The sequence below is a fragment of the Gymnoscopelus microlampas genome, assembly GCF_963454915.1.
Source record: "Gymnoscopelus microlampas genome assembly, chromosome: 1".
Classification (NCBI taxonomy): domain Eukaryota; kingdom Metazoa; phylum Chordata; class Actinopteri; order Myctophiformes; family Myctophidae; genus Gymnoscopelus; species Gymnoscopelus microlampas.
In genome coordinates, this window is record NC_139962.1 from 3,546,582 (window position 1) to 3,571,288 (window position 24,707).

General features: G+C 43.4%; 1 protein-coding gene across 1 annotated transcript in view; it reads left to right on the plus strand.

Moving 5' to 3' along the window:
• LOC311046722 (uncharacterized protein) overlaps positions 1 to 24,707 on the plus strand; it is a 34,448-nt gene that overhangs the window by 6,186 nt on the left and 3,555 nt on the right. Inside the window, exons 4-16 of the mRNA XM_084059232.1 lie at positions 2,700 to 3,017; positions 3,827 to 4,144; positions 4,411 to 4,678; positions 10,882 to 10,918; positions 11,006 to 11,055; positions 11,437 to 11,648; positions 12,028 to 12,272; positions 12,555 to 12,668; positions 17,809 to 17,953; positions 20,107 to 20,175; positions 22,590 to 22,610; positions 23,224 to 23,264; positions 24,650 to 24,683. Coding sequence (XP_083915358.1) covers positions 2,700 to 3,017; positions 3,827 to 4,144; positions 4,411 to 4,678; positions 10,882 to 10,918; positions 11,006 to 11,055; positions 11,437 to 11,648; positions 12,028 to 12,272; positions 12,555 to 12,668; positions 17,809 to 17,953; positions 20,107 to 20,175; positions 22,590 to 22,610; positions 23,224 to 23,264; positions 24,650 to 24,683 — 1,872 coding nt within the window. The remainder of the gene's footprint in view (positions 1 to 2,699; positions 3,018 to 3,826; positions 4,145 to 4,410; positions 4,679 to 10,881; positions 10,919 to 11,005; positions 11,056 to 11,436; positions 11,649 to 12,027; positions 12,273 to 12,554; positions 12,669 to 17,808; positions 17,954 to 20,106; positions 20,176 to 22,589; positions 22,611 to 23,223; positions 23,265 to 24,649; positions 24,684 to 24,707) is intronic.

The following is a 24,707-nucleotide window of genomic DNA, read 5'->3' on the forward strand; positions in this document are numbered from 1 at the left end:
ATTATCAGTAGTGCCAGGTTTTAACCAGGTTTCTGAAACCGCGACCACATCAGGCTTGGCTAATTCAAACCAACAACGAAAAGTGGGCAATTTAGGCACCAGGCTTCTAGCATTAAAATGGAGGAAGCCTAGGCCATGTCTACAGCTAAAATCATGGGGGGTAGACAACATTGGTAGGGCCTCAATGAGGGGGTCCGGTCCAGGATTAATGTGTACATTACCTGAGATAAACAGCATTAGTAAAATCAACAACCTTGTTGATGTTCTCCTAAACACTGAAACAACACCAGGGGCTCTGGAGGAAGACATGCAAGAGTGAGCAGTACAACAGGGATCGCGCCATAATCCAAGAATCACCATATCCAAAGCAGGCTGAGAAAAGCAATTCAGAGAAACACGTTTACATGGTCTTTGTGGCCAAAGTACATTTTCCAGAAATCCTGATGTAACGCGTGTTTTACCAGCAGTGTTTAGGTTCGAGTGTGGCAAAGAAGTGGTGTTACCCAGATGGAGAGTGTCCAGTGACATGAGACCCATGCCCAACGAGACAATCAACACAGCCAACATATTGCAAGGCAACATGTTAAACATTTCACCACAGGGCATACACAATACAATGAAAACAAAAACAAAAAACAGCCACAGAATATTATGCACAACGTTCAATGAAGCATGTAGCATAAACAATGAAATGAAAACAAAACAACCACAGAATGTTTTGAGTTGTGTTTTGTGCGACCAACCGTGCGCCGTACTGGAGCAGGAGGAGGAGAACTGTAATCCAACAGCAACAGCCGAGGAGGCGACGAGGGGAAACGGAGAACGGGCCGAATCCGAGGTACAGAAACTGTTCAATCCGTGGAAGAGAAGCAGGGCAGAGGCTGGAGGCCTCGCAATTCGACAGGCTATGTAGCGCAGTAGTGCAACGAGATTAGCGTGCCATCTGAACTAGCATGCCAACACGAGGACGCCGGCAACAACAACAGTGCTCGCCGTCGCAGAAGCCAGAGATAGATGAGAGACGAGACCGCCGCACAAGCCAACCTGGAGGCGCCGTTTATATCCACACATCCACCGCAGTCCCTCCTCACAAAGCCCGAGAAGAGGCAGGACGCAGAGCCACGGATCAGCAGGGCAGGCGAGCCCTCCGAGCAGCAGCAGCAGAGCAGATCCGGCGCAGAATCACCGTTGATAGCGAGATCACGGCCGCCGAGTATCCGCGAGGAGAAACGCTATAATTGTACTAGCGTTTTTGCCACAGCCAGCGGTGGTATAAACACTATGTCTAGTGAGCAGCACAAGCTACGATGAGCTAGAGTTGCCACCCAGGGTGATCCCAGCACTCAAGGCCAACCAGACAGGAACGGAGCGGACAGTCCAGGGGACACCCTGGCCTCACAGACACAGCCCCTCGGTTGAGGTGTAATAGCGTCGTACACCGGGTCAAAGCCGGCAGACACCAGGCGGATTGTGGAACAGGCTTCTCAAAGGTAGACTATCCACTATTTCCTAAACTTCAGCTAAAATAAATCCCAGGATATCACGATAACACCGAACTATATTTTAAAATGTCACTAAAAAGAAGCAACAATAAAATTCGCGAGGCATAGATGACTTAAAAACATAGAAACATAAAACCTAGCAGAGCATGTCACATTCGTGCCGCCATCTTGGATCCTGACCAATACCGGCCACACAATATCGGTAAACCGATACCGATATTTTCCCGATATCAATTTTTATGCTAATATCGGCCGATAATATCGGGAGGCCGATAAAATCGGACATCCCTAGTTGCAATGTAAGGAGATATATTCCATAATCCTGCATGGAGCATAGCCTGCCCTATGCTGTGACCGTCATGCCCTCTTTAAGAGCCAAATTAACAGAAACATTGCATCACCAGGCTTTCCAGACGGTCCACGGCAACTGGAGACACTTTCACTTTCATGCAACAGTTTGTTAGGGTTAGGTGTTGTAGCATTAGCTTAGCCTGGTCCACTAGAACTGTCCGTGCCTCGCTGAGAAGTCCTGAATTAGAAGACTTATAAATCTTCATAAATTTCTGCAACAGCTGCTCTGCATTCTCTCATTGGCTAATGTGACAGTGTTAATCTGCGATGCATAGGCTTGTAATTCAGGAATCTTTTATACCCCATCATACAGTGTCAGAAATCCAAAATAGCAGATTAGGATGTACTACCAAGCCATAAGTCACAGGTTTGACCCTTTGTGAGGACAGTAGGCTAACAGTATATGGATTGCATCTTCAAAATCTGCAGTTTCATTATCATGGTAATTGAAAATGGCGTTTTAATATCTATCGATCTATATCTATCTATCTTAGCCAATGTTCTTTCATTATTATTATAAAAAAAGTGAAAACTTTTTATTAAAAGTACTTATTAAAAGTACTCGTATCAGAACTCTGTATTGGCAAATAGGCCTTCTCAAAATTAAGTACTTGGTCAGAAAACAAAAAAAAATAGGCATCGGAGCAACCATACTGTCTAATTATAGTTCTTAGATTTGTAAAAAAAAGAAGAAAATCCTACCTCTCCACAATAATGTCTTGGGCTAATCCCCGGATCAGGAACCTAGAATCGCCCCTGCTATGACTTCACAAAAGTCTGTTACTAAGACGGTTTAATTATGTATATTAATTGTAACTGAAAACAATGCATTTATTTTTTCTCCAGGTGGTCGATACGCCGGCTCTAGTCAGCCAACGAGGAAGATTAAATTACCGATAGAAAAGACGATGCTGTCCGTGCGGACAGAGTTCATCAAACGAGTGTCGGAGCCCGTTCTCTATGGTCTGGTGGACAAACTTTTGGAAGAGAAGGTTCTCAACGATGAAGAGGTTAACTCCATCAGAGCAGAGAAAAACAGAAAAGAGAAAGCACGACACTTGATCGACAGGGTGAGAAATAAAGGCAATGAAGCATCTTTGAAGATGATTACTGCACTTCATCAACTGGATCTGACCCTTCATCACCATCTGGGTTTGGAAGAAGGTGTGTGATTTGTAATTTCTGTTTAGTATCAATGTGGTCTGAAGACTAGAAATGATATGATCTGCAGGATCTCAGATCTCTTTGATTTTGGTCTGAAAGTGATTTATCTATTATAGCAAAAGATGTTTCATTATTATTATAACAAAAGGGAAAAGTGCAGAATTATTAAAAGTACTCGTATCGGTACTCTGTATTGGCGAGTAGGCTGCTCAAAATTAAGTACTCGGACTCGGTCAGTTATGTTCCTGGTCCCTTTAGCAGTCACCTAAAATTGCAGAGTGAATTCATGGATACTCATAACTGCAGTAGGGTCCAGCGGTGTTGTTCGGCACTTATCGGCGTTGCCATTAAACAAGTTCAATCCATATTTAAACATTTAGTTTTGCTCTCTCGCGCTCCATGTCCCGCCTCCCACGTCTTGTGATTGGCTAGGCACTGTGCAGCTAGGCTTACAGAATTGTGTGTGTGTGTGTGTGTGTGTGTGTGTGTGTGTGTGTGTGTGTGTGTGTGTGTATTATAATAATAATAATGTTAATAATAATAGCACATACTATGTAGTATTTCTTTGTTCAGATAAGTGTTAAATAGCTCTATATAGTGATAGTAATTATAAAGAAAAATGTATTCAACTGTATTAAAACTACAAAAAGGTCCTTGTTTAAATGTGCCTGCAATTTTAAAGTCCCTCTGTTGGTCTCTTTGTCTGTTAGCCTTTCTGTCAGTGATTTAATCCATCAGTGTATGTTAATAAGACAGTTTAATTATGTATATTCATTGTAACTGAAAACAATGCTTTCATTTTTCTCCAGGTGATCAATGCGCCGGCCCGAGTCAGCCAACGATGATGACTACATCACAGGAAGCGGAGATGTTGCTGTCCAAGCAGAAGGAGTTCATCAATCAAGTGTCGGAGTCCGTGCTCGATGGTCTTCTGGACAACCTGTTGGACGAGAAGGTTCTCAACGATGAAGAGGTGAACTCCATCAGAGCAGAGAAATACAAAGAAGAGAAAGCACAACAATTGATCGACATGGTGACAAGGAAAGGGAAAGAAGCATCTTTGAAGATGACCACTGCACTTCATCAACTGGATCCAACCCTTCATCACCATCTGGGTTTGGAAAAAGGTGTGATTTTGATGGGGCAGGGTGGGGGTGTATTGTCTTGTTTTGAAACACAAAGGCCTGTTACCACCTTTCCCTTGTTTTGTTTAGTAATGGATTGAGTATCACACAATGTGAGTTATTTGTTAATATGTAATTGCAGTTTAGTCAGTCATTAAGTCCCTTTGGTCATTCTGTTAGCTTTTTGAGTCAGCCATTTAGTCAGTCAGTTTAATTGTTTGTAGGCTATTTTAATTGTAACTGAAAACCAGGCATCATTTTCCCTCCAGAGTACCTTCCAGGAGCCAGCTCGAGCCAGCCAAACATGCCGATGACATTATTACAGCAAATGGAGATGTTGCGGACAGTGATGGATGAACGACCAACAGAACCCGTGCTCAAACTACTGCTGGACAATCTATTGAAGGTTCTCAAAGATGAAAAGATGACCCCAACCAGAAGGGAGAAGTACCTGGAACAGAGAGCACAGGAATTCATCACCACACTTCAACAACAGGATCCCAAACTTTATCAACAACTGGGTTTGGCGGATATGAGGTATGTGTTTGGGCTGTAAAGTTCATGTTAGAGAAAGAGACAGAGAGATGGAGAGTGAGCACCTATTTCAATTACCTGGCCAATGAAGGCTACCGAAACCTGAACATGCTGCTTGATGCACAGCAAGCCAGTCAAGCAATAATTAAAAATCAGCCTCATCAGGGGATTTAAATGAAGTGAATAAAAGAGAGCATTATTTCATTCAGCTATAGGACGTTTTGTCACTTTATGCGACAGATTGGGACGTTCACGGCATGTTTTGCACCATCACTCTGCGTTCATCATCGGTGACGAGTGCCTCTAAACAGCCGCTGCTGGCTGCGTGCACGCAGAGAGGCGATGCGAGACACTGACACAATCACGTGCAGCATGCGTCCTCGATCTCCAGGCTTTTATTTTTTAGTTTTACTAAAAAATAAAAGCTTGGACATTCCTGTCCCAACTGTTGGTGCGCAAAAGCGCTTCGCGTCGTCTGACGTGGTGCTCATTTTTTATTTTGGGTGCGCATGCGCACCTGCGCACCAGTTATGTGCACCCCTGGATATAAAGCTGTGTGTTATTGGCTTAAGAGTGTAATGAAATGTCATATGTTTTGAATGATTTGGCCAAGGGGAAACATATAAATAGAAAAAAAGGATGGGGCCTAAGGTGGAACCTTGTAGCACTCCAAAGGAGAGACTAGCAGAGGGACAGGAAAACGCTTCTAGGATGTGAACCAGTTCAAGGCATTGCTGGCAGCCCTGTACTAGAGACAGTGTATCCGGTTAGCTCAGTCAATAGAGTACTAGCCTTTGGAGTGCCAGGTCCTGGGTTCGATCCCGGGCACCGCCAACTCAGCATATGAGTAGCATGCTTGCACTTGCTAAGTTGTGAGGTAAATCCATTCCAATCCCATCTCCCAGGGGCATTGAAAAGGAAATAGACACCCTCGTTCGCCACCGATAGCAATAATAAGCCACTCTAACCTACTTACTTATTTGTACTGGAGACAGTACAAGCACAGATGGAGTAGTACGATATCATGATCAACAGTATGGAATGGTGAGGTGCAGAAGTAATAGTGGGGCGGCATGGCACGATATATCAGCCTAATCATTCACTTTTGTGATTAAAGCACCAAATTTGGCAGAAGTGTTGATCGATATATTGGGAACAAAACTGGATATTGGGACATCACAAATTCTCACCCTGGTGGGCGTGGCAGCCATATTTCAAAATGGCCACCAGCGGTTGATCAAATCTTCCTAATTTTTGTCCTAGTAGGCCGAAATGTTGCTCAAGTATGTGAGTATGAAGGTGTGTGGGTGTGTTCATGTTAATTACCTAAAAGGGGGCGTTGCAATGGGAGTGGCCTAGATAACAGCAGAATTTGGGAGAATTGTTCAAATGGTGATACAAGCGGGACATTTGGTACAAATCATCTTTGGAGATCACGCTTCGATTTAGGAAACCGGGCATTATAAATCAAAGATGGCAGCAATTTTTTTTCAAGATGGCCACCAAAAGACTGTATTTTCATTTCTGCATATCTTTACCTAAAATGATTTGAGGTCAATTACCAAATCACCTAATAGCACGACCATAGTATGTTTTTGAACATTTTCAAACAGGAGTTACCATTTACGGTGACGGTGCCAGCGTATGAGTAGCACACTGTAAAAATGTATGGACAAAGTGACGCCATTGGTTTCTACAGACTGTAAATGAAGCCGATTGTTCAGGAATTTCAAATCCACCATCTTTCTATATCGTGTCATATCGCGTCATATCCTGCGCAACCGGAAATAATGCTATTGATTGGGTAGCTTGTCAATCAAATCATCCCGCCCCCCAGCATACCCTACTTTATCATCAATTTAAAAATAAATGGGACCATAGTTTCCCAAAACGCATATCATGGTGATTGAAAGAAGACTTTAAACTAGCGAATGGAAGCATAGTATTTATGACAATGTTTATTAAGGTAAGAAAATCAAGTCTAAAGTTCGTCAACATCAGCCGGGGTAAAACAGTGAACCTGCTGGCCATTCATATGAACTTTTACTTCCTATATAGACTATTTCAAAGCAGGAAGCTGGGCCCTTGGAGCCTGCAGTATTCAGGCACGGCTTGAGTACTGGGAGCTGGTGTGAAGATGAAGATAGAACAATGCTGTGTGGAGCTCAGGGAGGAGATAAGAGATGGCAGCCAGAGAGAAAGTACGAGGAGTACAAAGAGATGAGGGGTAAGGCAGAGAGAAAGGTGAGGTGAGGGTTAAGGAAAAGATCATGAGTAGTTGTATGAAAAGTCGGACACCAAGGTGGGAGAAAATGACCTGCACCTTTTGGCACTGAGATGGGAAGGATGAGCAACAGGTTAAGGTGATAAAGGATGGATGGAAAAGTTCTAGCAACCAAAGACAGCGTGTTGAGAAGATGGAAGGAGCACTTTGAGGAAACAGATGGAGTAAAGTGTCAGGAGTTATTTGTAACAGAAGTATACCAGTGAGAGGGAAGATGTATAAGACGGGAGGAGGACCAGCCATGATGCTGTACGGCTTGGAAACGGTGGCACTGACGAAAAGACAGGAGGTGGAGGTGGCAGAATTGAGGATGAGGAAGGAAGGACATCATCAGAAATTATTAAATTAGAGGATCAGCCCAGGTTACAAGGTTTGGGGATAAAGTGAGGGAGGCAAGGTTGAGATGGTTTGGACATGTGAAAAGGAGGGATAAGGGGTACATTGGGAAAATGATGCTGAAGATTTAGCTGCCAGATAAGAGGAGAAGAGGAAGGCCAAAACGGATGTTTAAGGATGCGGTGAGAGACGACATGCAGGTGGCTGGATTCGCTGAGGAAGACACAGAACCAGATGGGATTTTTTTTTGTACAGGTTCATTCATGAGATTTTGTTTTGCTTTAATCCCTAAGTTTGACTATGAGCACAGTTGTAGTGCGTGTTTCTGAAAAGTTTTAATTTAGATGGTTATAAATGGTAACTCCTGTTTGAAAATGTTCAAAAACATACTATGGGAGTGCTATTTGGTGATTGACCTCAAATGATTATAGGCAAAGATATGCAAAAATGCAAAAACTAATTTTGGCGGCCATCTTGAAAAAAGGCTGCCATCTTTGATTTAAGAGTGGCCTGGTTTCCTAAATCGAAGCGTGATCTCCAAAGATGATTTGTACCAAATTTCCCGCTTGTATCACCATTTGAACAATTCTCCCATAGTATTGCTGTTATCTAGGTCACTCCCATTGCAACACCCCCTTTTAGGCAATTAGCATGAACACACCCACACACCTTCATACTCATATACTTGAGCAACATTTCGGCCTACTAGGACAAAAATTAGGAAGATTTGATCAACCGCTGGTGGCCATTTTGAAAAATGGCTGCCACGCCCACCAGGGTGAGAATTTGTGATGTCCCAAAATCCAGTTTTGTTCCCAATATATATATATATATATATATAACCTTCAGGATGATGTTGGGAGTCATGTGTGGCTGCACAGTCATGTGTGTACAGGGAGTAGAGGAGAGGTAGCCAGGGCAGCATTCCTTTTCGGGTATATGATCCGGTCGGGTGCGGAAGTAAAAAAAAAAAAAAGTGGCCAGATGGGCAGAACCGGAAAGACGTCTCACCCGTCCGTCCTAATAAAATCCTTGATGCGGCATAGTTTAGCTTATTTTTTAAATGTAAATGTGCGTGCACTATCCAGAGACTATTTAGCGTCTGTATTATCCCACGGGGAAATTATATTCCATTTAAATAGGGATTGGGGAACCAAAACAAAGCGGCACCGCAAAACCGGATGGGCAGAATCCGGAAAGAGGATTCTTTTTTTAGGCGTGGCCTAGACCGGATCATATGGGTCTTTAGTAACGCAGACCAGGCTTTCCTCCGAGGTGGAAAGACGGGTGATGCGAGGTTAGAGGACAGGGCTCAGCATGCATCCTTGGGGTGCTCCAGTGTTGAGGATCAGGGTGTCAGATGTGATACTATCTTTCTCACCACCTGGTGTTGGTTCGACAGGAAGTCTAGTATCCAGTCGCACATGCTTGGGTGTAGCTCTAGGTCTCTGAGCGTTTTGTCAAGCCTTGTTGGGACAATGGTGTTGAAAGCTGAGCTGTAGTCCATGAACAACATACGCACGTACTTGTCCTTCAGCTTCTTGTTATCCATGAGGCGACAGGACGCTGTGTAGAACCGTGGCAATTGCATCGTCGGTGCCGTCGATGTGTGAATGTTTGTGAGAATGGGTGAATGTGATGCACATTGTAAAGCACTTTGAATAAAAGCGCTATATAAATGCACCATTTACAGTTATTTCAGATACGTAGAATATCTGTATCTGTCCTTTGCAAGACTGCAGCTTGTTAATGACACCTGACCTCAACCACTCAGCAATTAGACTGAAAGAACGAGCCCAATCGATGGTCTCGAAGGGCGGATCCAAACCCAGGCGCTGGATTCCAACGCCGCTTCCTATTGCTTCACCAATCTATGTCCCCGCCTCCCCTCCCCTCCCCCCCCCCCCCCGGTCTGTGCACGAAGCACGCTGACGTCACCAAATTTAGAGCGACGCCCCTCTGCACTCTGGTTGGTTAGGAGTTAACAAGGTCCTAAGACCATCGTTCCTGCATCGTTCGCCCAGACTTTTTTTCTTTTGTAACAAAAAAAAATGCATGGGTTTCCGAGGCTACTCAGCAATAGTCTCAGGTAGCCAGACGATCGGACATCTCTGCCTATAATGGAGTGGATAGGGGAAGAATCGTGCAAATTATGATAAAAGAGCGAAATTTGGTACATTTGCTCTCCAAAGGGTATCGATAAAAAAAATCCGATTGGACATTTGAAAATCCAAGATGGCGACCATTTTTCGACGAGGTTGCCAAAATTGGCCTCCCGAAGTTGTTTGTTGTATTGAAATGTATGTAATTGACCAATTTGAATGATATTTGGTGTCAATTTGTATTTATTAGAATATTTTGATAAACATGGCCACCAAATTGGCCTCCCAAAGTGAGGCAAAACCGAAAAAAATGTTTTTGGCTGAACTGAATGGTCTTTGATGCCAACATATCTTTTGTGACAAGCCAGCTATCTCTTAGACGTGGATGAGTGGTAGAATGATTCTAAACTCATCGCAAAAAGTTAAATAATACCAATTGGTATTGTATTTTATATCATTTGTATCGTTGATTAGTCACCTTTATAACGAGGTATAACTTGCAAGGATTGTGCAATCGTGGAATGAGGAACACAGCTAAACGTGTGGGTACCGCCCTGCTCTCACACCCTGCTTGCAGGTGTGTGCCAGTCACAGGTGTCTGACTGGCACCTGAGCATGGGTGTGTGGTTTCAGGTCACTCAAAACGAGAGTGATTACCAACAGAAGCATATTGGGGGATTTTGGCAAATGTTTGGGGGGCGCAACCCACACGTTTAGCTGTGTTGCTCATTCCACGATCCTTACAAGGTATACCAAGTTGTAAAGGGAGTTTAAAATGTCGGGATATGTCATTCCTTCATTTAGTTGGGCTATTTCCACAACTACATTCAGGCAAGTTAATACAACAACAGTAAACACACACGTTTTAATTTCTCATATACCTTCGAAGCTCCATGGCAGGTAGAACATTAATATAGGCCTGGATGGGGATGTAGAATTGAGACTCCACCTCAAAGTCGGCGCTCGTAAAGACAGTGATGTCACTGAATTGCGACTACTTGTCATTCTGCCGTCTCCCCTCTGCTCTGTTAACATTACTAGTCCATACCCGTGGGGGGATATGCGCACATGATGTGGCAACCCGGGGGCCATTCATCCCATATGTGTGTGCAAATGCAGAGCAATTGCTCCAGTCACTGAGGAGAACCGAGCAAAAGAGATTTTGGGCACACCACCTCACCACCCTCACACCACCCTCACAGAGCTTTGTAGAATTATAGAAGGATGGGTAAACCCCATTCAAGTCAAATTAAATGTGAAACACACATTATCTAATGAGAAAACAAGACGATATGTTGACAAAGACACTCCATACATTTGGAAACATATTTTTATTCAAAAAAAATATAATATATGCCTCTATTCCATTGTGTGTGTGTGTGTGTGTGTGTGTGTGTGTGTGTGTGTGTGTGTGTGTGTGTGTGTGTGTGTGTGTGTGTGTGTGTGTGTGTGTGTGTGTGTGTGTGTGTGTGTGTGTTTTTTAGACTCTCTGATGAGGTCGATCCTTCAAACATGGACATTGTAAGTAAAACCTGCTCCTCTGCACAATAATTACACAGACTGAACAGCAGTACAGTTTTTGTTTCCTGACTGCTTTCTTTCTTTTAGACACCTTTTCCACCAATTGTGCACAAAGAACACACAACCAATGAATACAGGTAAGTCATCCTAAATGGCTTTATTGGTTCCTAGTTGTAGAAGCTGTGTCTCTAAGTCCATCAGCTGATCACTAACCACAGCTGAGGCTATGTTTGCACTGAAAAACTGCTGTGTTGTGTGATTAAAAAGTTGCATGCAGAAAAACTGAAAATGCTGTAGTGTGCATGCCAGGTGGCTAGGTGGCAGCACGCAACACCACAGAATAGACCACGTGCCTAAGTAATAACACTTCCTTCTACATCCTTAAACAGCACGGTGTGAACAAACATAATCTAGTAATACCTAATCCCTCAAGTATCTGTCAGCAATGTAACAGCGGCAAAATGACAGATAATGAAGTGAGTAAATCATATCATATACATTTTTTTTGTGTGTCACAGGTTCCGGTTTCTCAGGCCGGGGCTATTCCAGTGCACTGTGACAGGGTTGGTGTTTGGAACGACAGGGGAAGGAGATGTCCTCTACAAGATTGTGAGATGGAAAAGATGGCTCCAGTCAACAGGAATGACTCCTGCAGGGCCTCTGTTTGACATCGAGTGTCCTCAGCAGTCTGTCTGCCAGCTATACCTACCACACTGTGATGTCACACCCGGTGAGGAGCTGCTTCTTGTTCAAAGTGACACATTTTAACAGAAACTATGTTGAAATCCAATGTGGGAAGTTTGATTTGGTTTAGGAAAAATATAATGGATTCTATAAATTTGCCTATATTTAATGTACAACATATCCTGGAGGATGTGAAAATTCGCAACACTTGCCTTCTATGTGCTGAGAATGCAAATCACATCAAGTATAACTTGGTGAAATGCGTTTTATTACGTAGGCTGGTGGTATTGTCCAGGGCACAGCGAGTGAGGCTGAGCGATTGGTACACAGAACTTATTGGACTGTGTTGTCTGATTTTCACATCTTCCTCACAATAGAATGACAGCATTGTTAAATATCTGCAAAATGTAAAATAACTTTCACAGAGGAAGACCTTTCTGTGGCCCACATCTCAAATGAGGAGGTGAACTTCTTGGAACCGCTGAAAGTGACTGAGACTCACGTGGTTGTAAATGTGACCCACCTGTGTTTCCTTGGGCTGGTGAGGAGTTGTTTTAAATGTGACCCTAAACCAATCAAGGGCCAAGTTCTGCTGTTCCTTCGTCCACCAAGAAGATACAGACATGAGATGAGTGTGTTCCTGCTGCCACGCAATGTGCCTCCTGAAGAGGTAAAATATCAGTTCCTCAGAGAGTTTGAATCTCTTTAGACGTACTGTACCAAAACATGAAACACATCATTATGCTTTGGAAAACAACCAGAGGCTAGTCTGTAGGTGCCAAGTCAGACCAAGTTCATAACATACTGTAAAAGATCAATGTAACAACAGCCTGTTTATCGACAGTCACATACTGCCATATACTGGCCTACAGTACATTTAGATTGAACAATCTGCCCAAATAAGAGGCATTATGATTGACCATCTGGTCAAATTGTGTTTGTGTCATTGTAGGTGAAGTTTGAGTATGAACATTGTGAATACATCGAGACACCCCGCCGTTGTCGCCTCACCCCAGACGATGACTACAGTGTGCACTGTCCCGAGGCACATATTGTTCAACCAAAGGTACACATTAGAACTACAACCTGAGTTCATCATTTTAAATGTCTGTGTTGTTATTCATGTCCTCAATGTTTTGCCTGATTCACTGCCTTTTTTGCTTTTATTTTAATGTTGTTTTATGCTTTTGCTTTTCTTTTTTGCTTTATAGTTAAATTATTTGTACTTTTTCTGTATTTGTGTTCTTGCCCTGTAAAGAACTTTGAGCTGCATTTCATGTCATGAAAGGTGCTATACAAATAAAGTTAATTATTATTATTATTATTATTATTATTATTACCCTTATTAGCACAAGGTAACATTACAACTTCAGTTATTGTAAAACTGCAACTTTATCAGGTAAAATTACAACCTCAGTTTAGAGTTCTCAACGGGCCTGAAAATTAAAGCCCGGCTCTAACTGGGCCCGACTGGGCCAGCCCGAGGCCCGGCTCGGCCCGAACAGTTCTCCTCATTTTAAGCCCGAAAACCCGACAAAACCCGAGAGGAAAAAAAAACAAAAACAACATTGCCAGTGTGCGGGCAGCGCCATGTTGCGACTCGCGAGTGAGAGAGAAAGAGAGAAAATGGAGTCAACGGACATTATAATAGTTTTCTAAATGGAAACATCACAATCATCAGTTGTTCATAAATCATCATGTTAACTTAGTAAGTTCTCTTCTGCGCAAAATAGGTTATAGTACGAAATAGGTATTTAGAAATAGAATTAGTTAGTACTAGAATGTTAACTCCCCGTTGTATCTCTCTCTCTCTCTCTCTCCCCCTGACGGCGCTGCCGTGCCGCTGCTCGTGTAATTTATATCTTATCAGCAGAGCAGAGATCTATTCTAGTCTACAAAGTTAAACAAAGTTACAAACCCAAAACGTGTTATTCTACTGCAGTCGCAGATCTATGTTCGGTGAGCGACAGACGCCACTGACAGTCTGACCACTTGCGCTGTGCAGTAGGCCTACAAAACAAATCATCTTCTAGTATGAGAACAAGGCAAGCACAAGCAGACCTTGTATTTAGAACTATTGCCTACTGTCTTGCGCTTGTATGTATAATTTGTAAACTGCTAATAAAGTATTCAGTCAATCAATCAATGCTTCATCTTGAAATGCGTCTGCTCTGTCTGGTGCGTGCTGCTGCTGAGCACCGCCGCGCCACGGCTGTAAGTGTAACACCTTAGTTTAGTCATGTAAATTCAGTCTATTCATTTCTTTTTTCTAACAAAGGGAAGGCTATAATAACACCTATAACATCACTTACCAGTTTACCACCTCATGATGACCAGGCCAGCCAGACTCCGCACTAGTAGTCAGTCGTTAATCATATTCATAGTCATATATATAGGCTGGCTAATGGCTACACACTTTCTTTAGTAATAGACTTTTGAATCTTTGATGTTCTTCTTCTTATTTAATTATTACTGACTATTATTAATTATCATATATCACAGTAATAATCACACACAGCATACGATACTTCAACTCCATACTCCCAACTTTATTATTATGTGTAGGCTTAGCAGCAGTGCAAACTTGTAAATAAATATATAAACTAAACTAACAAAATAACAGTCTCTGACTCTGATAAAAAAAACTTGTATAACAAATAAACGTAATAAACAAAATAACAGAAACCTAGTTTCTTGTTAGCAGCAAAAAGTAAAACGAATGAAACAAAACAAAATAACAGAAACCTAGTTTCTGATCCTGATTAACAATAGACAATGACATTAGCAGCCAAAAATGAAAAGAATGAAATAAAATAAAATAACAGAAACCGAGTTTCTGATATAGCAGCCAAAAATAAAAGGAAACAAAACAAAATGACAGAAACCGTGTTTCTGACTTAAAGTGACTTAAGAACAGTAGCCTAGAAGCAAAATATAAAGTGAATAGGCTACTGTCTGAAATTCTGAATAAAGAGATAAATACTAAATAACACTTCTAACTTAAATAAAACAGTTAAATCTCGCACGCACACTATCGAGTCTAGAGACTACATTTAAAACAACACACACAAACTGCAGTGCACACCGATCTTTGATCAGTCCTTTTCTTTTACAAATTAAGACATTAAGCTGCTACACAATAGTTAGGCTACTACTTATTGCCGTGGAGGAACAACAACGCATCCACAGTGTCTGGCTTGAGGCGTGTTCTCCTCTCCTCGATAGTGCGGCCTGCCGCACTGAAAACCCTCTCACTGCTGCTGCTGCTGGCCGGTACACCCAGAATATTCCGTGCCAATTTAGCGAGCCTGGGATATGCCGTGGTGTTTTTTTCCCACCAGCCCAGCAGATCCTGGTCATCACTCATGACTTGCCTCTGGCGTACGTAGCTCTCCACCTCATCCTCCTCAGTTTCATCATCTTCTCCAAAGCGGTTCTCCCACTCGTCAAACTGACGTGGTCTCTTGGGAGCTGGAGGCTCTGGAGCAGCAGCATCTCCACCAGCCTCCTCTTCTTCGCCACCCTCCTCTTCTCCAGTTTCTTCAACCACCACCACTGTCTCCTCCTCCTCCTCCTCTGATGGTCGTGTGACTAGGCGGGACTTCACGTATTCGTGAACGGTGGCCCTTTCAGTAGCAGACAGCATGCGCAACTGGTTATATTTTGGCCACAGAAAAATTGCGGCCTTGTGGAGAGCTGTAATCTCCACTTTCTTTTCCAGCCACTGCGCATGTCGCTGGCGCACAAAAGCTTGCTGTGGTGCGTCTTGTGCGTTGGGACCACAGTGCCTCCTCAGTCTTTCTCTCCACAGGCAGACAAGTTGGAGAGTGGGGTATTTGTCCCCCTCCAGCTCCCGCTGTGCGTCCCAAAAGGGCTTGAGGAAGGACACCAGAAATGCCAGCGTATCAGGGCCCACCTTTTCCACTCGCTCAGCCTCTCCACGCGACTCCAGCTTGTCGTGCAGTTCTCCGTATACATCCTGAATGGACTTCAGACACATGTATACAGAGCTGAATCTTGTCTCAGCCACCTGCAGTAGGGTCTTACTCAGCTGCGCTGATAATCCCGACTGCTTGACATACCTGCAGTGTAATACAATAATAACAAATAAAAAACTGGAACACGCAAATTACGCACATTTTAATTTGCTTTTTAATTGTGTAACACACACATAGCCTACATAGCCTATAATAACCTGAGAAGAAAACGAAAAGTAGCCTATAATAGCCTAATTTAGTAGTCATTAGTGCTATAATTATAGTAATAACAGTATAACAAGCCTACCTCACTAGGGCCCTCGCTGCAGTCAGGGTTTCAGCGATGTCGGGGGCATTTGCAACAAGTGCGGTGTCATGTTCCAGGCCATGTTTCAACACCGTATTAAGGACATGATCCTGGCAGTCAAGTCTGGTGTAGGACTGCAAGGCTTTTATCATATTTGACCCCTGGTCAGTGACCCAAACAATCTTGCTCAGCGAAATTGGCTCAAATCCAAACTTGTTCACCAGCTTGGTGTCTATCTCCCGTTTAATGTTGTCCCCCGTCTTCTTCAATTCCAATGGGAACATGGCTGTGGTCAGATTTCTTCCGATCAATTGGAAATCTTCCGTTACAAAATGGCATGTAATGGCAAGATAACTAATTTTTCGGAAGTCATCTGTCCACATGTCAGTTGACATTCCTACTGTGCCTCCGTTTTTTATATGTGCTTTCACTTGGTCTGTGAAGACTCCCCGTTTCTCCTCAGCCAAGGCCCTGCAGTGTGTGGCTATGGTGTTGGCACATGGGATAACGGAGCTGGCTGGTACTTTACCGTGCGTGGCCCCGACGTTGATTAGCTCCTGGGCTAATTCCATGAAGCCATCGCCTTCTACAATATAAAATGGCCTGATGTCCTTTGCACAAAAAGAGACACACTTTTGTGTCACTGTTTGCTTTAGTTTTAGAGGGACAGTCACGGCACTCCTTGTCACAAATGTGGCCATTGTTGACTGCTGCGGCTGGCCTGAGCCTGATGGTGTTGCCGACGTTCCAGAGCACGAATCCTTAATGTGACGATTCATGGTGGATGTCCCCGTTGTCTTGCTGTTGTATACCAGCACCTGTTTGCATTTTGTGCACTGGGCAAAGTCCAACACCTTCCCTTCGGAGTTCACGACCAATTTGAATCTCTCCCATGCTTTGGCCTTCCCAGCCTCGTTAGTAGATAAACTAAACTTTCCTGTCGCAAGTTTTCTTTTAATTGTTTTCGCATCCATCTTCTCCAAAGTTCTTCTCCCCTCTGGCTGACCTGCTGTTAACCTGAGTCGGACACGCCCCCCCATCATCCTCTCTGCGCACTGTGTGATTTATGGCCCTTTAAAAAAACGATCTACAAGTTAAACAAGTGTTAGCTCATGATGCATTGTGCACTTCAGTGGGTTTGTAGATTGAATGTTTTTTTTGTGCGCAACACCAGACTGCAATTAAGTACAAATCAGGCCATCATCCTCTCTGCTCACTGTGTGATTTATGGTCCTTTAAAAAAAAACGATCTACAAGTTAAACAAGTGTTAGCTCATGATGCATTGTGGACTTCAGTGGGTTTGTAGATTGAATGTTTTTTTTGTGCGCAACACCAGACTGCAATGAAGTCTAAATCAGGCGCCCTCAGCCTCACTCAGTCTGACAGACTTTATGCTGCGCAACAGCGCGACGCGTGCTGTTCTCTTCTCTCTCTCTCTCCCAGCGCCAGTCCCAAACTCCTAATCAGTCCAGTCAGAGCGCAGCACAACACACAACACAACACACTGACAGCACTGCTGTTCATTATTAATAAATAAATACACAAAGACAGATTGACAGAACAGAATCATTATTATTGGGAAAAAAAAAAAAATCCCCAGCAGCAACGCCAACCCGAGAGCCCGACCCGGCCCTACCAATTAGCATAAATTTCGGCCCGGCTCGGCCCGAACCCGTCGGGTCGGGTCGGGTACCCTCGGGTTCGGGCAGAATTTGAGAACTCTACCTCAGTTTATTGTATGGTGCAATTACAACTTGAGTTTCTTTTTTGTTTGGCTTCATTAAAACTGGGTTGTCATGAAAACTGACTGTCCCATTTCCTCAATAAGTGCAACTCCTCCTACTACTGTTACTGATACTATCGATACTGCTACCACTGCTTGCACAGTATAATACACTTATTGTATAATGTATGTTTTCAGGAGTGCCCCTTTGAGCTGGACTTTGATCAAAAGCACGATCCATTATTTGAGGTGTTCATGGATCTCAACCCAAAATACTTCTCATTGGAGGTGCGGGGACCTGACAAAGAGAAAGTGTGGCAACGAGACAAGCTGGAAGTTAAAGGTACAAATATTTGCACTTCTATTCATTTTCTATTGAAGCAGGCAACATTGCTGCATTAATGAAATGAACCATAGCATAACGAGTGACACTTCACACCACTTGAGATGGACAGAAGCAAGACTTATGGAAAAGTATCAAATATTGAAATGTTTTGACTAGCAGTTTTAGATGTGAAAATGAATGAAGATTGACACTACATGGCCTGCTATTTGTTGACTAAAATGTATAAATAATTTACAGACAAGCAGTCAAAGATGGCCCCGGGGTTTCTCTGTCTCTCCTCCCAGATGTAGCTATATATATGTGGATAATAGGACAGTACGTGTTAAGTAATATGTTACTGTAATATCATTGTTTTACCCATTAACGAGTAGTGTAACTTATCCAAAACGGTAATAATGTTTAAGTTATTAATCCAATAATGCTGTGTTACAGCATTACAATGTTGACCGAGTCGAGTCTATGAGCCGCCGTGTTTGTCCGTCCTGCTGCGTAGCATAGCTGAAAGCATTACATTACATTACATTACATTACAGTCATTTAGCAGACGCTTTTATCCAAAGCGACTTACAATAAGTGTATTCAACATAGGTAGGGAACGAAAACTACTAATCACCAGAAGTTTTAAGTACATTTCCTGCAAAAACAAGCAACCAAGAGTATACCTAGCGCTAAGGTAAAAGTGCAATATATCAGCTACCTACTTTCTTAAACAGATGAGACAAAAATGGCAAAATCAAATGAGCACGAGCTAAAACAAATAAGTGTATCGACTAAACAAGATCCAATAAAACAATACAAAAATAAAACAAGAGTTCGTACAACTAGTTAACAACAAGTAGGCCAGGCAAAGAGGAAGGATAGTGTTTCCTGAAGAGGTGGGTTTTCAGCCTGCGGCGAAAGATGGGCAGTGACTCTGCTGTCCTGACATCAGTGGGAAGTTCATTCCACCACTGTGGGGCCAGAACAGAAAAAAGTCGTGACCGTGTCGATCGACCAGAAGGACCGTTGAGTGGCGAGGGAGTCAGTCGCCCCGAGGTGGCAGACCGGAGTGGTCGGGCAGGGGTGTGGGCATTGACCAAAACCCGGAGGTAAGAAGGAGCTGTTCCTTTCACTGCTCTATAGGCTAGCACCAGGGTTTTAAACTGAATGCGAGCTGCTACGGGGAGCCAGTGCAGAGAACGGAGAAGGATAGTTGTGTGGGAGAACTTGGGGCGGTTGAACACCAGACGAGCCGCAGCTTTCTGAACAAGCTCCAGAGGTCTGATGGCTGATGCCGGAGCACCAGCAAGGAGGGAGTTGCAGTAGTCCAGGCGGGAGATGACAAGAGCCTGGATGAGCACCTGGGCTGTTTTCTCCGTGAGGAAGGGGCGAATCCTCCTGATGTTGTAGAGGAGGAATCTGCAGGACCGTGTCACTGATGCGATGTTAGCCGAGAACGACAGTTGATCGTCCAGGGTCACACCCAGATTCTTCGCAGTCCGAGTTGACGTCACCACAGCATTCTCAATGGTGATGGCCATGTCTCGGTGAGGACAGCCCTTCCCCGGGATGAACATCAGCTCGGTCTTGTCCAGGTTGAGCTTCAGGTGGTTCGTCGACATCCACTCCGAGATGTCAGCCAGACAAGCAGCAATGCGTGCCTCCACTTGTGTGTCAGAGGGGGGGAATGAGAGGATCAGCTGGGTGTCATCGGCATAGCAGTGGTAGGAAAAGCCATGGGAGTGGATGACAGCACCAAGAGATGTAGTGTAGAGGGAGAAAAGAAGAGGACCCAGAACCGAGCCTTGGGGAACCCCAGTAGTGAGCCTGTGTGGTTCTGACACAGACCCTCTCAGCATCACCTGGTAGGAGCGACCCGTCAGGTAGGATGCAAACAGGGAGAGTGCAGAGCCTGAGACACCCATCCCCTCGAGGGTGGAGAGGAGGATCTGGTGGTTCACTGTGTCGAACGCTGCAGACAGGTCCAGGAGTATCAGGACTGAGGAGAGAGAGTTCGCTCTCTCTCCTTTCCCAAATTAAATTCTCACGATCCAATCCAACTTTATTTATATAGCACATTTAGAAACAACAAAGTTGACCAAAGTGCTTTACAGAAAACACGGTGGTAACATACTGTATGAGTCTGTCATGATGAACTTGTTCTTCCTCAGCTGCAGACACAGACACAGAGAGAGGAGCAGCTGCAGCTCCCTCATCATCTCCTCATGATGTGAGACAAGGTGAGCTCATATTGTGACAACTACGTTTTTCCAACCAATCATTCCAAGCAATCATCATGACAAACAAACAAACTAATAAATAACGGTGATAGTGAAAATAGCAGACTGCTTTTGAGAGAGGACTTAAGTGATTAATTATTTATATTATACTTTTGTACGTTTGGGTCTAAGGTAGACACCAAACTTCTCTTTTGTGTGAGTTGAAAACGTTTGTGAAAAGCTGTTGTAGGGGTAGATGTTTTTTGATTGATTGAATGTAAAACAACACAGTTACATTTATAATACTTTTGTCTAAAAGGTCCGACCAAAAAAGTCCTTGCGGACTTGTTTCCGTTGGGGTCCTTGAATTAATTTCATAGACATAATATAGTAGCAACCAAACAGTTCAAAAATCAACATAAAAATACAGTGAAAAAATACCACTATGTACAAAAATGTAAAAAAGCATGAAAAATAAGAAATATATACATTACATTAAATTACATTAAATTACAGTCATTTAGCAGACGCTTTTATCCAAAGCGACTTACAATAAGTGCATTCAACATAGGTAGGGAACAAAACTACTAATCACCAGAAGTCTTAAGTGCATTTCCTGCAAAAACAAGCAACCAAGAGTATACCTAGCAAGGTAAAAGTGCTATATATCAGCTACCTACTTTCTTAAACAGATGAGACAAAATAGCAAAATCAAATGAGCACGAGCTAATACAAAAAGTGTATCGACTAAACAAGATCCAATAAAACAGTACAACAATAAAACAAGAGTTCGTACAGCTAGTTAACAACAAGTAAGCCAGACAACGAGGAAGGGTAGTGTTTCCTGAAGAGGTTGGTTTTCAGCCTGCAGCGAAAGATGGGCAGTGACTCTGCTGTCCTGACATCAGTGGGAACTTCATTCCACCACTGTGGGGCCAGAACAGAAAAAAGTTGTGACCGTGTCGATCGACCAGAAGGACCCTTGAGTGACGAGGCAATCAGTCGCCCCGAGGTGGCAGACCGAAGTGGCCGGGCAGGGGTGTAGGCATCGACCATAGCCCGGAGGTAAGAAGGAGCTGTTCCTTTCACTGCCCTATAGGCTAGCACCAGGGTTTTAAACTGGATCCGAGCTGCTACGGGGAGCCAGTGTAGAGAACGGAGAAGGATAGTTGTGTGGGAGAACTTGGGGCGGTTGAACACCAGACGAGCTGAACCTTTCTGAACAAGCTCCAGAGGTCTGATGGCAGATGCCGGAGGGCGGTCGCCACTGCCGTTTTGGGATTTCGCCTCTCCTGGAGAGGTCCAGGCAGGAGATGACAAGAGCTTGGATGAGCACCTGGGCTGCCTTCTCCGTGAGGAAGGGGCGAATCCTCCTGATGTTGTAGAGGAGGAATCTGCAGGACCGTGTCACTGATGCGATGTTTGCCGAGAACGACAGTTGATCATCCAGGTTCACACCCAGATTCTTCGCAGTCCGAGTTGACGTCACCAAAGCATTATCAATGGTGATGGCCATGTCTCGGTGCGGACAGCCCTTCCCCGGGAGGAACATCAGCTCGGTCTTGTCCAGGTTGAGCTTCAGGTGGTGCGTCGACATCCACTCCGAGATGTCAGCCAGACAAGCAGCAATGCGTGCCTCCACTTGTGTGTCAGAGGGGGGGAATGAGAGGATCAGCTGGGTGTCATCGGCATAGCAGTGGTAGGAAAAGCCATGGGAGTGGATGACAGCACCAAGAGATGTAGTGTAGAGAGAGAAAAGAAGAGGACCCAGAACCGAGCCTTGGGGAACCCCAGTAGTGAGCCTGTGTGGTTCTGATACAGACCTCCTCAGCATCACCTGGTAGGAGCGACCCGTCAGGTAGGATGCAAACAGGGAGAGTGCAGAGCCTGAGACACCCATCCCCTTAAGGGTGGAGAGGAGGATCTGATGGTTCACTGTGTCGAACGCTGCAGACAGGTCCAGGAGTATCAGGACGGAGGAGAGAGAGTTCGCTCTAGCGGTATGGAGCGACTCCGTCACTGCCAGGAGGGCAGTCTCGGTCGAGTGACCCACTTTGAACCCAAACTGGTGGGAGTCCAGGAGGTTGTTCTGGTGGAGGTATATACAAAAAAGGGGAGGGGGGGGGGGGGGGGGCGTCTGTCTACAGGGAAAATGGTACTAGCTCTTCTTTTGGCCTCCAGAAAGATGAGTTTTTAGGGCTGTTGTAAAAAATATCTCTCCTTCAAATGTTTTCCTGAGGTTTAAATTATCTTTTAAGTGTCTAATATTTAGTTCCAACTTTACTTGTCCATAATAATTCAAGTCTAACTTTAATTGTCCATATTAGCCCACGTCTAACTGTACTTGTCCATATTATCTTAAATTTCGGCCTACTTGTCCATATTAGCTCACGTGTTCATGTTTTAATTTAATTTGAATGATTTATTTCTTGCAGCTCATTCCAGAGGTGCAGCAGGTGAGTAATGTTCGAACCTGGTTGACTCTGAATGGAGACATTTCATTTATGTCTCCATTTATGCTGATCGATTCCTATTATATTATTTTCATAGTAGTCCATCATAGTCTCCTTTGGATTGATACATGTGTAAGCTGCTGTTGCTTAATATCAGTTAATTACTTTTGTCATTTTAATGTAACTTTGTATACAGTGTGGGACAAAATACACTATGAGCCCTGGGGGAACTTGAACACGAGGTGCAAAGTGTGTGGGGATGTGTCCACGCTTTGTCACTGTATGTTTCTGCAAAATGCAAATAGCGTTGATATTTGATGTTTTTTAATCATAAAAAGTAGTATCATATAGCAGAATCCATACAATCAATTTAATAACACAAACACCAAGCATAAATATAATCTGTCTGTCTGTCTGTCTGTCTGTCTGTGTGTGTATGTATATATATATATATATATGTGTATGTATGTATGTATGTATGTATGTATGTATGTATGTGTATATATATATATATATATATATATATATATATATATATATATATATATATACATATATATATATATACATACACACATGTATACACACACACACAAATATGCACCTCTTTCAACAGCCGTGTCAAGAGCTGGAAAAACAAGAGGTCCCTCAGAGCAGGTATGTTTTATGTCCAGTCACATGTCACGGATATAGTTTTACTTCCTGTGTATTTCATATTAATCAAAATTTATCAAATCTACCCTGAAACTGCGGAACCTAACTCTGTCTGTCTGATATGATCACATTTTAAATACATATCGCATCACCTTGGTGTGCATTGTTTGTGACTGAGCTGGTGTACAATAACATTTTACTGTGGTTACAAATCACTAGTGTACCAATAGAACCAAATGGAACCATAAGGGTCTAATTGGTTCCATGTGTACACTCAGAGTTAAATGAACACTGAGAATCGCACAGTATAGATTGGGGTCCCAGAGATAGAAATCTTATTTTCGGGGTCCGTGGCCTAATGCAAATCAAACTGGTTGAGAATCACACCTATAGAATATAGGTTATTAAAACAATACATAATGTAAACATTAACTGTACAAAGGGCTTGGTTTGGAAATGTCCCAATACATATATATCACATATATATCTTTTATATATATCACATATATTTTTTTTTCTCCAAAATGTTAACGTTTCACTTCCCAAGACTAGAGGTGGACTGGTGAGGGAGACGATGCTCTCTCTCCCTCAATGCAGAACATTACGACCGGCTTTGAATGCTATCAATGCATTGAATGGGAGATTATCACGTTTTATCAGACCATTGAATGGGCGAGTAGGTGACGAGGCGATACACGGATCTACCCGCGATTTGTCAGACCATTCATTGGGCGTAATCAGGAGCTACTGACCTACTTTGGAGGCGGAGCAGTCCCCACAACAAGATTTACGATTCTGTGCCTATCGGTACATAACTCCAACGCCGCTGAGTAGACTCAGGCGAACGTCACACCGTTCAGGACGGCAACTCGGTCGCTTAACTCCCTCGGTGGTCCTTCACGGGGCTCCAGTTCGCCTGGGACTGCGCGCCTCCGTCATGGTCCCAAACCAAAACCAAAACCGAAACTTAACTAAATATTTAAGTCATCTCCGTTGGTAGGACAGTATGTCTTGATAACACCCAATGAATGGTCTGATAAATCGCGGGTAGGTAAGTAGGTCGCCTACTTCGCCCATTCAATGGTCTAATAAAATGGTGATAATGTCCCATTCAATGCATTGATAGCATCCGAATCAGGTAACATTACAGGAATTTGTTGCAGTCAACTAAAAGACCAAGTGAATTTCCAGCTTTCCACAACATTCTTCAGATGTGACAGTGCAGTTTGAGTTTGTGCCTGGAGTCCAGCATTTTGATAAATTATGTTCCATCCATCTTTCTCCTCTGTGCTCAGGGGAATCTTATTTTTTTTTATATAAAGTATGAAACTGCACTCCTTATATCTTTACTCCTTCACTTTCCATATGCTGATGATGCTGTTCAACAGGATGCTGATGATGACTTGACGGATAGAGAAAAAGGTGAGCTTTTTTCTGTCCTTGGTA